Raw genomic sequence first — 17,620 nt, 5'->3', positions numbered from 1 at the left:
ATTCTGATATGCTGATCAATGTAACCCTATCCTTAACTCTCCCTCCTCCTCTTGGCGTGACACCTCCACTCCCACCCCTCAAACAGTTTTGTTTGTTTGTTTCTTCTTTCTTTCTTCCATTCTCTCTCTCTCCCTCTCCCTCCCCCCCCCCGTGTGTGTGTGTGTGTGTGTGTGTATGTGTGTGTGTGTTTCTCTTTCTTTTCCAGATTCCTTGAGTTTAACTAGTATCATCATTGTGACTATGGGTTTGGAAATTGTATTTGTTTGGGATTTTAATAGTTACTACTAAGTCGCTGTAGAGTAAACAAAACACGTGTGAAGAATATAGTTGGCACAAGCATGGGATTTTGAAGCCCAGATTCCAGTTGGTTCACAGTTTAACGTTGGCATCTGCCTCAGCTTAAGTAGTAACGATAAAAACCTTATAATTTAGAGCCATATAAAGCTATGAGGAACGCCTGAGAATAGGATGGCTAAGGAATGAACTGTGATTTTAGAAAACTCTAAGCTCAAATTCCATTTGGAGTGGCAGAACCTTTGCAAGCTCTCTAACTTTTGTCTGGATATTTCTCTGAAAGATGGAATTAATGACACATATAGAAGGGTAATGAAATTATCAAATTAAGTATACTAGCTCAGTTTTAAACTTAGGTTTTACAAAGTATTCAAACTGACAATGCTAATGATAGTACCATCAACAACTAGGGGTGTAAACATATTAAGAAAGATAAGGAACTGGAAATGGAACCTAGCATAACTGCCTGAAGTTACATTGAACAGGTTAGCTGGAAAGGAAGCTGGGGATGTATGGGAACTCAGATTTATGTAATTGCATATCCATCTGGGTATCATCTTTTACAGTAAAGGCCATAGGCGGAGCAGAATGTGCTAGGAGGCCAATCCTCACCATAATATTGGCAGCTCCTTCGTCTGAATGACCTTTCTCCTCTAATGTTAGCTCATCAGTAACATCTCCATCTTTCTAATTTAAGGTTGAGAGGACCCTTTTTTGAGAAAGTCCTCTCTGGCAAGCTTCCTTCTTGAGATTCCTCAAGTTCTCCCTGTGTGCTTTCTGATGCCTGCAAGGTCTCTTCATCAATAACATCGTTTATCAGCATCCAGAAGCAGAGGGTAGTATTATCTGCCTCGGTGGCTCTTAGCACTTTTCCAATTTTTTTCCCAGGTTCTCTTATCTAAAATTCTTTTTTCTTGAAACCATGTGCAAAAGAATTTATCTGATCTAAAAAACCTTCTAATCATTGTTTTTCAAACCCTTCTCCTTTTGCCTGAAGCAGCTCTTGAAGGCTGTGGACAAGCACCTGTTTATAAGTTCCTATCCCATTTTCCACTGTCAACCCCTAAGTGGGTTCAGCACTGGGTCAACACTATCCCACCTAGCTGTATCCTTCTACACCTACAACAGCTTCGAAAAGATGAAATTTTAGACTAGCGCTAGTATTTAACTCCTGTAGCTGCTCACCGTGCAGGATACCGTCTTCCATTTTCTGTGAAGCTTTGCCAAGATAGTGTCACCTCAGTAGACCTTCCCGTGTCCGGCCACACATTCGGGTGCCAATTTGTAATTGCCTGTAGTTACATAGAACAGGTTACCTGGAAGGTAAACTGGGGAAGGAGGCAAAAAGAAATGGAGACCAAGACAACACCTGTTATTCAAGGTCTCAAAGTTTATTGGAGGACTCCAAATATATAGGCAGAGGAGAACCCTTCCCCCAAAGGCTGGAAACTTCTCCACAGAACCGGTTCAGTTGCTATGCATATAGCTAGTGTTTCTCAGGAAACTGCAGGTCCTTGAAGAACAATGGTCTTCACCTTGGTCTGAGCACTCCATCCTAGGTCAAGGGTATTATGGCTAACACAGGAGTTCCCGCTCAAAGGCTGGAAGAGGAACTTAGCATTGATCGATGTCAAGTTCCTGCCAGGTGGCATTGCACCTCAATAAGGCTCTCTACACCAACGCTAATTGTCACATTGTTCTGATAGGGTGAAATTCAGAGTTGAGATACAGGGATATCTTATTATATGGATAATACATCTATATCTATGTCTACATCTACATCTATGTCTGTCTATCTATCTATCTATCTATCTATCTATCTATCTATCTATCTATCTACCTACCTACCTATCTATATCACTAATATCAGGTGGATTTGGAGATGACACAAAAGTTTTGTGGAGAATTGGAGTCAGAGCCTCTTGATAAAATTGCATAATCTTAGTTTCCAAGCATTCCATAAGAGTTTGTCTGTTCTGAGTCCTGTCATATGCATTAATTGCCAGAGCTTTGACTGCCTACCATGTATCATATTTCTGAAAGCTGGGTGAACTTTCCAGAAGGGCACATTTTATCATAATGAAATGTGACATAGTAACATAGTGGACACATCAGTTTGAATCAGGTAACCAAAGTAACTGTATAATAGGCAGTAAGCCATTGATCAAATTATGTAGAAAAGATTAAAAGATATTTTTATTTATCTTTTCACAGGACATAGACTATGAACTTCTAAAGTATGACATAAGGTACAATACATGCTACATGTAAAGGAATATAGTATCAAGAAGGGTAATAAATCTAAGAGGAAAGGAACTATGTACATTTTGTAAAAATGGGATTATAGGGGACATTATTTGTTCATTTATTTTTGCCTGACTCTCCAAAGCTACTCCCAGTGAGAGGATTAAAAGCTGCTCATCACAGAGAAAATTCAATAATTAGTGTTATACCTAAGGACACCATTAATGCCAGTATTTATACAACATTTGAGCACAGGTGGGCTTTGTTCTGTTGCAGAGACACAGAATTAACTCACAGACATTTTTTTGACCATTCTCTGATGATTTTTGTCCGACTTTTCAAATTCAACAAATTGACTTTGATGTTTTCAGCTCTAATTGTCTTTTGAGAATACAGTTTTCAAAATTATGCATGGTGGTAGGATTAAGTCAACAGGATGTAAGTTGTTGTAGTACAATGGGCCTGCCTCCCTCTGTGGGCAATTAACACAAATTAATATGGAACCTCAATGAGAGGGAATGATCAGTGAATTCTGCCATCAATCCAGATTACTATTACCACAGCAGGCTTCCTCTATGAATGTACAGTATCCGGTATTGAGTCTGTATAAGAGTCCAGCTAACCATCAGTGCAATCTAGTAAAATTCAAGCTATTTGGACCCTTAGCTGTTGACATTCATAATGCCATCTTTTGCCTTATTTGTTAATATTTCAAGTTGAATTCAATATGCCTCAGATTCAAGGAGTATTAAAGACAAGAATTTGAACACAATATTTTATTTGGAAAGTAAATATTAAAGATAACTTTAGAGCATATCTCCATAATATGTAGTAATATAAATGTCCCTTTTTATTATTTATTGTGTATTTAATTGGGATATTCCCAAATATTTCATATTCATTAGAGAGGTTGGGGATTGCTCATTGGTTGAAAACACTTGATGCTCTTCTAGAGAACCCACCTTCCCAGCTCAGCACCTACATCAAGGAACTTACAAATATCTACAAGCCCAGCTCCAGAAAACCAGACACCCTATACAGGATGCTGGATACACCATACATGAACATGCATGTACATATACCCATAAAATGTGAAATTTATAAAGGTATAAATAAGAAAGGTTGATATATTTGGATATGCTTATGTTATAACTGTTAAGTTATAGCCAGCATAAAATTATGCTAAAGCACATATTAAATTATGTTTTGTATTTCACAAGTACAAAGCTAAGTAGAAATGCTTATTTAAATTATTAGAATAGAATAGAAGGTAACATATATTAACAACTTCAGGTTTCTCCTTTTCTAAATTAAACTGAGAATGAATAATAAACAATGTGGTAAACTCAGCATTACTCTATTTCTGTGTGTCCCTTTCTTTTCTATATCTTTGTGAATGACATTACAACCAATCCCCCACAGACACACAAAGGATGTTAGGCAAATGTTAATATTCAGCTAATTTTTCTACCATACTTGGCAAATGTTAGCATATTTTCAGTGATACTGTACATTGTGTGCCCCCATAGAAATTAAACTGTCCAATCTGATTTTATCCTGGAATCTCTAACTGCCTGCCAGACTAAGGTGAAATATCAATGCTTTGTTACAGCTTTTGCCAACAAGAGAGACTGCCCATGACCCTCCAGTCCTGTGTGATCACCAAAGAGTGCCAGGTGTCTGAGTGGTTGGAATGGAGCCCATGTTCAAAAACATGCCACGATGCCACATCCCCTACAGGCACTCGAGTAAGGACAAGGACCATCAGGCAGTTTCCGATTGGAAGTGAGAAGGAATGTCCAGACCTTGAGGAGAAAGAGCCCTGTTTGTCTCAGGGAGATGGAGCTGTCCTCTGTGCTACGTGAGTAGAAGGAAGAACGTGGTGTACTCAAAGGCCACGCTCCTTCAGCTATCTGACATCACAAATATTTAATAACTGTTTTATCAGTATTTTGACTTAAATATTATTAGTTCAGACTCAATAGTATGAATAGGCCGAGTTTTTCTTACATGTTTTTTAACAGAAAACTAGAACATCTCATTGCATACTTTATCTATTAAAAACGTGCATCCTTTATAGAATTGAAGTAACTTTAACAGCTACTGTCCAAATCTTCATGAAGATTATAACCTAAAAGCTTAACTTTTAACAGCTATTCTCTTAGTGTAGTCTATAATACCGACTGGGGATTATTTTAGTAGATGACACACAATGAAAACATTAGACTGGGCAGGGTGCATATATCTCGGATGCAATGATTCAGCACCATGAGCACTCATATAGGCAACATGTGAGTGTCCATGTTCCAATACAACTTTATTGACAAAAGTAAGAGACATGTTAACCTTCTCTTTGGTCCACTGTTTGTCAACCTCCAAGCTTTTAAGACATAGATTCCTATGACTTACTAAAATTCAGTAATGTATATAATAATTTTAATTAAGTAAAGAATTATATCAAAATAGTGGCTTTCAGATGTTAGGATTTTATATGTTTTGTTTATTCATTTGCTTTTTGCTTCATTGCCAGCATATATCATAGTGTACAGTAAGTGTCTAATAAATATTCATTGACTTCAGATAATATAAGGCTAGATCTAAAATATTTGCCATTCTAACCTCATTTTTCCTTGAAAATACTATTTCCAAAACATTACAATGAATTATCTTAACAAAATTTCTTCTTTGAATATAGACTATTATAAAGCAATTTAAAGAATCTTAGTGTACACACTCCACTGGGAACTTATCTCAACTGTTCATCGATTCAAAGGGCATGGATATAGTTTAAATTTCATAAACCACTGAAGAGGCAAATTAGTGCACCTACTACACTTAGAGATAAACAAAATAGCAATTGTTTGCATGAAGCCTTCTACTGCATTTTGGAATCATCCATAGTCTGCCCATATAACAAAGAATTAACAAATCCTCGGGGTCCTACTGACTATCGTGGTTCTTCTCTATTTAGGAATTGAAGGACACTGTCCAGACTTCTAGGACATTGTCTCTCCCAGAAGTTTCTACTTCTTCTTCTTTTTTTCTTTTTTTGGTCTAACATTGGTGCCTTGTTTTTTCATCTCAATTTTTCATGTACCACTAACAAAATGGATACTATTGGTAGTCTTTATCTTCTCCATTTCCTAGGGCAGCACTTTCCTTACAATATACCTCCTATTTATATTAATGAAAGTCTGTTTCTATCATAGGACTCCTTACATGATTTAAACTGGAATGCCTTTTAGTTTTTTTTCTTTTAATTTCTTTCTAACTCCCATAGAAAACCAGCTCTTTGGTTTTACTCATCTGTACCCTATTTCTACAGCCAACTCTCAATGATCATTATTTCTAGAAATGTCCTTCCTTCTCAAACAAGTGAGTGCTGTTCCTTGATGGCCCAATCCCACAATTGTACAGCCTCAACCCCCCCCCCCACTTATAAAAATGAAAATGGGAAGCAATCCCATCTTCACTGGCAAATTACTCACCATTGACAGAGCCAAGTACCCAGAGCAGACATCTGAGGGCACCTTTAACCTTTCTGTCTAATTGAGATAAGCACATTCATTTATATCTACACTAGCTATTAATCTGATCCATGGGGAAGCGCCTGGGTTATACTGACAAAGTGCTACTTGAGCCATTTCCTCTGGGCTTTTAAGGTATCTATTTTCCTAGAGGTGGAAATATGCCATCACTTTCTATTGCTGGTGACATGAGGAAATGCTTCCCTGTCTATCTCCTTCTAGGGAAAGTAAAGCTGAGAAACGCAGCATTCCTTTCACATAATAATCTTGACTGGAGCTCTGAGCTTTAGGGATCATCTTTTTTGTGCTCTACTAACAGCATAGTCAGCTCTTCCCATCCTTCTGTGGCATTCATCGGGAATTCTGGGCTCTACGGAGCATGTACATGAAAGTCTTCTGATTCCTGACAGTAATGAGAAAGCTCTGAATTGCTGTTATATTTTTAAATCCTAGCCTGCAATTATAACTTTGCTCCAATATGAATACACAATCTTCATGCATTTTTATTAAAGGCAAAACAAGTGTTTGGGCTCATCATCACTTAGAATGTTTGGCATTCTCAGATTCAGCCTTCCTTTGTTTATAAGCACCAAGGAAGGGCGAGCTTGAGTTCAGTTTAATTGCACATAAAATTTAATGTTTTCAGCATTATGTCCTTATTTCATAAAATATTGATAAGAAACTTCCAGTAGTTGCAATTAAAACAGGCTCACTCTGCATTTAACCCCCTCTAAAGGGGGCCCAACTGAGGACAATGACATAATTGGAACTAAATCAGTCTTCATCAGACTGGGAGTCTATACTGGATCCAGAGGATCAGGTTTTGTGAGTTTAAGTTTCAGAAGAAAACCAGAAAAGAATGGAGAACCATTTTCCTGAATAAGCACCTTTGCCCCCACGGCTTTCTCCTCATCTAGGTATGGCTGGAGGACTACTGAGTGGACAGAGTGCCACGTGGACCCTTTGCTTACTCAGCAGGACAAGCGGCGTGCCAACCACACAGCCCTTTGTGGAGGTGGCATCCAGACCCGGGAACTATACTGCATACAAACCAACGACAACCTGCTCTCCCATGCAAATACACAAAAGGACAAGGAAGGTAGGTGGTACTCCTCAAAATGGCTGGTTCATGAAAGTCAAGCAGGTGGATGCCCTTGACGGATGTAGATAGGCCATGGCGGGTAGGAAGATCTAATATTCACACTATGAATGAAGTCCAAGCCAGCTAAAGTGTAACCTATATCAGAGCAGGTGAGAAACTTAATGCAGCTCTGGCTTTGGTCAGGTATAAATCGTTGACACATCTATTTAAAACAATAGTAAAAGTTTCTTGAATCAACATTTAGAGGGAATAAATTATAAAACTAAAATGAAATTGATTTCGTATACATATAGTACAAATATGTAAAATAAAAAATAGTTACAACCAACATTTTCAAAAATTCTTACTTTGATAAACTATGATTAAGAAAAACTAATGAAGGTACTAAAAATTTATATATACATTGTTTTTTCTTGATGCTATTTTGTTACATATTATATGTAATTTATTATTTGTATATTATATTATATAGACTGAGCATATATATATATGCTCCTAAATACAATATATATTAATACAATATTATTATATATGATATATAATACAATATATATTGTATATATATAAATACTATATATATATATATATATATATATATATATATATATATATGCCTCCTAAGTACATAAATAAAACCTGCTCAGTTTATATAATGTGTCTTGGATTATATAATTTCAGAGCTGACCAGTGTTTGGGGTTCTTCCCTAGAGAAGACTATTTCTCCTGCTCATTGTCTAGGTGGAATCTCAACGAGATGTCTCCCTTCTATGTTAGCGTGTCCACTGATGCTGCCCTTGTTCAGGACCTCTTTAGGCAGCTGTATAGATAAGATTTCCTGGGTATGGTTTCTCTTATCTTTCTAGGAGACAAAATATCACAGCAAAATTTTGTTCCCCTGACTCTTACAATCTTCCCACTTCCTCTTCTGCTATGATCTCTGGGCTTTAGACACAAGAGTGTTCATGCCTTGTACTAGAACCCTGCCAAATACTTGAGGCTAGTGAAGTCATTGATCTTGGAGGAGAGCCTCCAACCATCCCAACCATCCCTTTAATAAACCAACATAATTCCTGACTACATTCCAAATGCTTGACTTTATATGCACAGAAAACTACAGAGCTCACCCTTATTTTATTATTATTTATTTATTTCAGTTTAGGGGATGGACACATAAGCATGCAAAAGAGCTAGTGTGTTCAAAATGGCCTAGTCAACTATAGAATCCCCATCATTATGTACCCAAGTTTATACTGAGTACTTTTAAACAGTTCTCACATGCCTATTATCTGAATAACAACAAAACTCCCAGGACTAATCATTGCAACATTTCTTATTGAATATCAGCAAATTGGATATCACCAAAGATCCAAAGGTACATAAAATAGTGAGCATAAATATACGAACATAGATTTCATTTCATAAAATGGTTAACTTCACCAGGATGGTACACAAAACAATAGCTGTGATACATTATAATACTGTGATACACTTGAAAACTGTTTTAGGAAAACTGTTGAAAATGGCACTTGAGCAGAATAATGACTAACAAAGTACTTAGAGAAGAGAGGGTGAGGCTGTGGAGCATAGGAGTTTCTTCGGGAAGAAGAAATTGTGTTAAGGCAAAACAATGAAAGAAATTAAAACAAAGGGGCGTTCAGAGGATGATGGTATATTTGACAATTAGGAATAGAAGACACCTTCCTCCAATGTGTGTAGGTAGAGAAATGGAAAACAAAACAAAAACAAAAACAAAACTCAAAACCAGAATATTTTGAGAAGAATTCTAAACAAGAATAATCGGGAGGGGGCAGGGAGGGAAGGGTCAAGGAGAACACAGACAGAGAAATATACGCTTTTTAAACCCAAGAGTGGCTTCTCTATCCCAGCAAAAAGAAACCAAGTCACTGACCAAAGATAATCACTGAAGTTTTACAACTTTCAAAATTTAATAGTTCAGTGTCCAATAATTTTCCTCAGCAAGTCATCTCATTTGTGAATATAGCCTCAGGAAAATTTTACTACTAATGTACCTTTAGGTTATAAGGTGCTAGCATAAAACACAAATGTTAGGACATGAATAAATTTTTGGCCACTTTAATGGCTGCCTTTTTGAAACTTGTGGGTAGATTTGTTATAGCAGTCTTTCAGAGTAGTATAATTTCATTGCTCGATGTAGATCAGATATTAGTTTCTACATATCAATTATGTTGTGCAGGTTATTACCTGCAAAAGATCTTGAGAATTCAGAACAGCAACTGGTTATGTTTTAAATTATTTTTTTTCAGAGTCCCTCCCAGCTCTTCTTACTTCACCACTACAGAGAACTAAATGTAACAAACAGGAACACAGAGTATCGTTACTTAAACAAAAAGTAAAAGAGAGAGACAGGAACACAAATATATCCTTGTTAAGATGTGTGTTAGAATAAAGCAAATGCGAAAGGAAGGCCAATAGATACAAAAATAATGACTTCACCTAAAATGAATATTTATGCCTGGAATGTGTGCCATTAGTTACTTAGGGATGTGTAATCCTTTATATACTAAGAATAATAATAAACTTGAATTTGTTTGTTTTGTTTTTCCTTAAAAACATCGAGTTGTTCTTAAAAGTTACTATTTTTCTTTCTCAAAACATAGAACTTGTGACTTCTCCCTTGAATCTGACCCAGTCAACCAGCATCCCCAGGGTATTGCATATGGATTACAAATACAAGCGAATGGAAGGCAATTAGGCTGTCCACTGTGAAGACTGACCATAGCCTGTTTTCCTTCAATAAATATGAAGAGGCGAGATCTTATTAATAAAGAGGAAAGGAGGGGGAAGAGTCAGAGAGACAGAGAGATAGAGAGACATTGAAACAGAGAGACAGGGACAGAAAAAGGAGAGACAGAGAGGGAAGGAGGAGAGGGATGGGAGGGAGGGAGAACTTGATCTCAAATCACCTGATACAACCAAGCTCCATTAGCTCGATGCCTTGGTGTAGAAGCATACCAGGACAGGGATGCAGAAGAGAATTTATTGGGGAACAGGGAGAGGGGAGATGGCTTATGGGGATTTTCTGGGGGGGGGAGGAACCAGGAAAGGGGATAACATTTGAAATGTACATAAATAATATATCTAATAAAAAAAGAATACAATAATCCTAAGAAATCTTGATTGTATTGCCATGACCATTTCAAGCCCTAAGCAATCTATATTGCACGTATTTCAAAGAACAAATTTCACACTTTCTTTTGCAGATTCACAGTGTGCTTTATTCTGTTTTCACAAGTAACAAGGTGTTTTTAACATCAGTTCAAAATAGAATAATTTGACTCAAAATAATCTTTACATACACATACCCAAAGAAAGTGTAATATGAACTTCACATATACTTCCTTTATTATTTTGGCAGGTCTCAATATGAAATGGAATGCCAATGAACATACTATCATGAGAACAGGGCCACTTTTATCACTTCACTCATTGTTATATGTGCCATTGCTAAGTAAATCAAACCGCATGAGTCAGGAAAAACACATGTGCCAGCTTTAATTTAAAAACAATTAAAACATAAATGATTATCCATATAAATATCTTTAGTATAATACACCCTAGCCCTCTAAATGTGACAATCAAATGATCATTAGAATATTGTATATGCAAATATGTTTAGTATAATACACTCTAGCCCTCTAAATGTGACAATCAAATGATCATTAGAATATTGTATATGCAAATAAGTTTAGTATAATACACCCTAGCCCTCTAAATGTGACAATCAAATAATCATTAGAATATTATTTATGCTACTGTAGCATCTATGGACAGTAAGAAAAACTGTATCCAAATGAAAATGGAGAGTGTCTACATTTAGCTCATGTGCTGCTGCTGCTGCTGGTTGGTAACTCTTGAAAACCTAACAGTGTTTCTTCTACAATAGCCAGTAACAGGGCTGCTGTATACCTTTAGTAACAGGGCTGCTGTATACCTTTAGAGGAAATGGCTAGCAAGATCCATACTGAGAATTATATGTGGAAACCTTGACATTTTCAGTTCACCCATCTGATCAGGATTCCAGGCAGCTATAAATGGTGGCCAGCTCATACCAAGGCAAAAATTGACCCTAATTGGAGACTGACAGGTTAGAATAGGTAGGGAGGTAGCTGAGTATATCTGACACAGCTGCTAAAAACATTGGTCATTGTGCACTCATCATTGGATGAGTAGGAATGAATCGATTGCTTCCAGAGTTCAATGGGAAACAAAAGTAGGTTTTAAGAACAATAACCTCGGGATTCTTCCATTGTGTGCAGATTAAGCATGGTCTGAATTATAAACTAAAACAATATAAAACTATAGATCATCCTGACAGTGATATGCATTATAGAAAATTTGTACAAGTGTTCCATTAGAAGTAGAGTAATAAAACCTGGATTAAAAAGTAGATAGGCTCAGGTTATCCAAAAGACAGTTGACACTGTGAGCCTTTGAGGTGAAATACAACAGCAGAAATGGATAATGCTGATAAAAGAAAGTTGGAAGGAATAAATAAACTGGACTATGTAGGCAGTTTGTACACTCATATTATACCATGAAATAAGAATAAAATAGTCACATGGGTCCTAAGTATAATATAAACTCATTATTCTTATAGCTCTTTATAGTTCTAATAAGCACACATCAACTAATACTTTATCTTGAAGAAGTAAAGAAGGGCTTTGCTTATGGTACTAATTTGCTCTTATCACAGAAAGTAACTATCACAGCACATCAAAGGTTAATGATGTATCTTTCCTGTCTGTCACTTTTGAAATAATAGGTTGATGGGATCATTTTTCATGATTTTTTCTATCAAAAATTTGCATTATAGTCATCATCATCCTAGGAGGAACTCCACAGCTTTATTGCTGAGATTCTTATCCATCTCAGAAAGAGAGGTGTGCATTCGCTCTTGGCATCCTAGAAATGTATCAAGCTGTCCCATGATGTGTAAACAGTCTCATGCTTCTCAGAAGTTAATACAACATCATTAGAGGTATAGATTACAAGAAAAAATAATCACTGATTTCTAAGACTTCCATCATGTATTATTATACTGTATATATAATAGCCAGGCAAACAGATATATAAAGTTTGTCAATAAATGCCTTTATTGAGAGAAATTAAGTATGTTCTATAATTTTTCACATGTCTAAACATTCCACATTGTGCTTGAGTAAGCCTAATGTGATACACTGAAACATAAATAAAAGGCATGCTATCTACTTTTTAGAAACAAACTTGCACTGTAGACAAGGTGCAAGGTAGTTGTAGGATAATAACTCTGAAAAGTCAGATCTTTCTGGCCAGTGAGCCCTGTGGAGGGAGCAGGAAGGAGGGGCTGCCATCCTCTGAAGTCTCCTCATGAATACAGAAAAAGTACAGAGGTTAAAGGGATAAATGCAAATAAGTACTCACCTGGTGAGAATTAAATTAGGGTAGTTAGTATTTTACCTGGAGGTGACTTTTGAGACATTTTATGGAAGGAAGAGCCCACCCATGAGATTTCAGGAGGCATTCAAACAAAAATGCAATCAAAGAAAAACTGTATTGGGGAAGTTCTAAAGTCAGCTGAACATGCAAACAATCACACCATGCCTTTGGCTTAGGTCACATGCTTGGTGCATTTACAGCCACTGCTGTAAAATGATGCAATTTGTATGAAAAATGGCTGCTGCTCAAATGTTTAATGGATTCTCTCTTTAAATCCCTCTGTAACAGGCAGTGACCACAGTCACACTTGCTCTACCCATCACCTATCAAGGGGAACTAATGCTACCTCTGAATTTGAGTAGAGGTGTTCAATCAAATGATGAGTTGGGGCATTTGAAATTCTATATTTGTTTTAAAAGTAGTTGAACATTTAAAAACACATTTATTCTCTCTCTTCCAGTTATAGTAGCTAGCTTTATGGTATTGGTATTTTGTACTTTCATCCTTAAGGTGACTTTAAAAGGAGCCTGCAACTGAATGCAAGAAAGCCGTCTCTTTGTTTCTGCCTTTCCTGGTGTTCTTCTCCATGCCATTTAACTTTATTTTTCTGAATATACATCCTTATAAGTAGCTTTCCCATTCCACTTCCAGCAGGATGACAGGCTACATTATCTGGAAATCATCTTTTCAAAACTACTTAGGCACCCAAGATACGATGTTATTTCAAATGCTTTTAAGAGCAGAAGCCAAGCCATGATGAAGGAATTCCCAGAACAAACCAGCAAAGTTATGCTGATGCTCTCTGCGGTTGTCCTAGGGTGGGAAATGGTGTAGGTTGAATGTGATGCATTAGAGTGACTTAGGAGCAGTGAAATGAATAAGCAGCATGACCCAGGAATAGCACCTTCCTGTATCCCCCCTCGTGAGGTTAAAGCTCTGAGTGTTTCTGGAATCCCAGGTTACCCTTCCAGAGAGCTGACTGCATTGCAGGTCAGCCTTAGCCTCAAGTTGTGAAAAAGAGACATGGTGATAGGCCTGCACTCAACGCTAGTTTTACATTCAAATTGATGGTCATGTTGGGGGTTCTAGGTGGGGAAATAAAGCTGGGGAAATAACAAATGGTACCACCTGGGATAAAAAGGCATAGGTTAAAATCATTAAAGAACATGCCTAAAGACAGCATAGGACTTCTACAGTCCCGTGCACCAACCAAGACCACACATTTCTTTGTCTATGAAGAATATCACAGGTGTACACATTATTTTGAGTCTGTAAATTACCTCTGGTAGGATGATCTTTTTGCTATAGTCATTCTGCCAATTCATGAACATGGGTGTCCATGCCATCTTCTAGCATCTCACTCATCTTTCTTCAGAGATTTCAAGTTTTCATTGTAGAGGTCTTTTACCTCATGACTACACTTGTTCCTAGGCTTCCCCCGCCCCAGCTATTGCAAATAGAAGTGTTTCTGCAATCTCTTCCTTAGCATGTTTATTATTGGTACATATGTTGATATTGTTGATACACATTGGTACTGCCAGTGTTAAAAGTAAGTGTTGATTTCTAGAGAATTGCTGGAAAAGAGTTTTTTAATAGTGTGTTTAATACATTTGTAAACAGAAATAATATGACTTATTCTATTCCCGTTTGTATCTCTTTAATTTCCTTCTGTTGCCTTCATACTTTTCTAAGGCTTCCAGTACTGTATTGAAAAGAGAAGGGTAGTAGATATTCCTGTCCCCTTCCCAGTATTCTTTCACATTTTTCTTCACTTGTGATGATGATGGTGTTTGTGTGTTTGTCATATGTAGTCTTTATTATGATGGTGTATTTTTCCTATAATCCCATTTTCTCTAGGAATTTTGTCATAAGAGCATGTTGGATTTTTGTCAAAGTCCTCTTCTGCATCTATTGAAGTGTGTATGTGATTTATGTCTTTACATTCATTTTTAGTATTCATAATATTATAAGTTTATGTATGTTAAATCATCCCAATAACTTCTGGGTAAAATCAACTTGATTGTGATGCATACCTGTTTGTGTTTGTGTGTTTGTGTTTGTGTGTGTGTGTGTGTGTGTGTGTGTGTGTGTGTGTGTGATATGCTGGCATTCAGTTCACAAATATTTGTAATTTTTCTTTGTTGCTATTATGCTTTTTATGAGACTTTTGCATTGAAGTAATAGTGGCTTCATAGAAGGTATTTAAAAGTGATTCTTTCTTTTGTTGTTGTTGTTCTATTGTTTGGAAATAATTTGAGAAGTATTTGTTACTTGGGATCCTGGGTAATTGATGCTACAACTAAATTGCTACTGCCATAAAATAGATGGACTAACATAATGCATTGTATTTAATAATATAATTATTGATGCTAGATTTGTTTAGTATGATGAACCGAAAATTTTACCTTACAAAGGAAATAACATAATTAGAATAAATGACTAGATCAATTAAATGATATTTGAAAATGTTCTTTAATGATCATAATTTCCCAAAATTTTGTGCAGTATCTCTAGAATACAATATTATATTTCCAAATATAACTCCAATGGTGCTTTCAGATGATTAACTCTTTTAAGTTGAAGGAATGAAAGAACAAAATATTATAACTACTTACCTATTCCTTTCTCTCATTTCTGTTTGTTGCTTCAATTTATTAATGGAAAATATAATGCCATTGACTGAAAAATTATAAAGAGGGTAAAATTATTATTTATACATCCTTCTTGAACAATGATGCACATGATACTCTAACAAAATATATGGAAAACATTATGATCAAAAGAATATTGCATATTAGTTGATAACTTTATGATATGTTAAGAAACTAGAAAAGTACATGATTTTCAACAATGTAAAATTATTGCAATATTTATAAATATCTAAACTTAGATCCCTAACACTCACGATAAAAATAATAGTTATAGCACCTATGATGATGATCATATTTATTAAAGCTCTTGCTAATGGTTTGCTTGATTGAAAAAGTGTGTGTTTATTCAGGGAGGATGCAGGGAGAACTGGGTACTTGATGCGGAACTCATCCTACGTCTGCTTTCTCAAGTGTTACTTTTCTGCACCTATGTGCAGTCTTCAGTTTAGGCATTTTTTCTTGGCATTCTTTCATCTGCTCAATTGATTGTAGTTGAACAACTATTCAGTCACAGCAAAGTATGATATGTTGAAGATAAAATTTTTCAAAAACAGCTTCGATCCTTGTCATCAGAAATCTTAAATCCTGATACTATTGCATTTAAAACTTTCTCTACTTTTGCAGTTTTCTCTACTTGAAGTTCAGAAATTACCCTTCATGAGACTGACATGGGAAATCTATTGGCATGCGCATTAGGTCTACCCAAGTAGCTCCTGGGTATGCTATACTGCAGCTTACCTTCAAAAAGATGGCAGCTGACCTTCAAAAAGATGGTTTATATTAGTTAATTTCTTTAACATTTTTAATTGGATATTTTATGTATTTATATTTCAAATGTTATACCCTTTCCTGGTTTTCCCTTCAGAAACCCCCTCTCCCATCCCGCCTTCCCCTGCTTCTATGAGGATGATCCCCCTCCCAACTACCCATTCCCACCTCATTGCCCTACACTGGGGAATTGAGCCTTCACAGCACCAAAGCTTCTCCTCCTACTGATGCCAGACAATGTCATCCTCAGTGTCTTAGTCAGGGTTTCTATTCCTGCACAAATATCATGACCAAGAAGCAAGTTGGGGAGGAAAGGGTTTATTCAGCTTACACTTCTGTATTGCTGTTCATCACAAAAGGAAGTCAGGACTGGAACTCAAGCAGGGTTGGAAGCAGGAGCTGATGCAGGGGCCATGGAGAGATGTTCCTTACTGGCTTGCTTCCCCTGGCTTACTCAGCCTGCTCTCTTATAGAACCAAAGAATACCAGCCCAGAGATGGTACCACCCACAAGGGGCCCTCCCGCCCCCTTGATCACTAATTGAGAAAATGCTCTAAAGCTGGATCTCATGGAGGCACTTCCCCAATTGAAACTCCTTTCTCTGTGATAACTCCAGCCTGTGTCAAGTTGACACACAAAACCAGCCAGTACACTCAGCTACATATGTGGCTAGAGCCCTGGGTCCCTCCATGTTTACTCCTTGGTTAGTGGTTTAGTCCTGGGAGCTCTGGGGAGTCTGGTTGATTGATATTATTGTTTTTCCTATGGGGTTGCAAATCCTTTCAGTTCCTTCATTTCTTTCTCTAACTCCTCCATTGGGCACCCCCTGATAAGTCCAATGGTTGGCTATGAGCATCTCCCTCTGTATTTGTCAGACTCTGGCAGAGCCTCTCCAGAGACAGCTATAACAGGCTTCTGTCAGCAAGCATCTCTTGGCATCCAGAATAATATCAGGGTTTGGTGTCTGTTTATGGGGTGTACCCCCAGGTGGGGCAATCTTTGAATTGCCTTTCCTTCAGTCTCTACTCCACATTTTGTCCCTGTATTTCCTTTAGACAGGGACAATTCTGGGATAAGAATTTGGAGATGAGTTTCTTTACGGTGATAAAATACCTATCTAGAAACAACTCAAGGGAGAAATGATTTATTCTACCTTACAGCTTGAGGTAAGGTCCACCATGGTTAGAAAGATGTGGTGGTTGAAGCATGAGGCTGCTGAACACATTGCATCCAGTCAAGAAAGAGAGAGAAATAAATACCGGTGTGTAATTTGCCTTCTATTTTTTATCCAGTACAGAACACTGGCCTGTGAATTGGCATCACCTAAAGTTAAGATGTCTCTTCATATGTCAATGTAACCAGTCCCCACAGAGAATATAAACTATCCACAAAAAACACTCAAAACAAAACAAACAAACAAAAAACCCACAAAAAACTTACCCAAAGACTCCTCTCTGTGCTGATTCTATGTCTTGTCAAGTTGATAATCAATTTTAACCCATACAAGGACTTATTTATCAGGTAAATGATTGCTCTCTAAAGTTTATAATATCAACGTAGCATTCAAGAACCACCT

General features: G+C 36.9%; 1 protein-coding gene across 1 annotated transcript in view; it reads left to right on the top strand.

The window, feature by feature from the left end:
* The window catches only part of Thsd7a (thrombospondin type 1 domain containing 7A), a 413,636-nt gene that overhangs the window by 220,841 nt on the left and 175,175 nt on the right, over positions 1-17,620 (top strand). Inside the window, exons 3-4 of the mRNA XM_052173249.1 lie at positions 4,152-4,400; positions 6,984-7,165. Coding sequence (XP_052029209.1) covers positions 4,152-4,400; positions 6,984-7,165 — 431 coding nt within the window. The remainder of the gene's footprint in view (positions 1-4,151; positions 4,401-6,983; positions 7,166-17,620) is intronic.

Source organism: Apodemus sylvaticus, chromosome 2 (genome assembly GCF_947179515.1).
Source record: "Apodemus sylvaticus chromosome 2, mApoSyl1.1, whole genome shotgun sequence".
Lineage (NCBI taxonomy): Eukaryota > Metazoa > Chordata > Mammalia > Rodentia > Muridae > Apodemus > Apodemus sylvaticus.
This window is presented reverse-complemented; position numbering and strand designations above follow the sequence as displayed.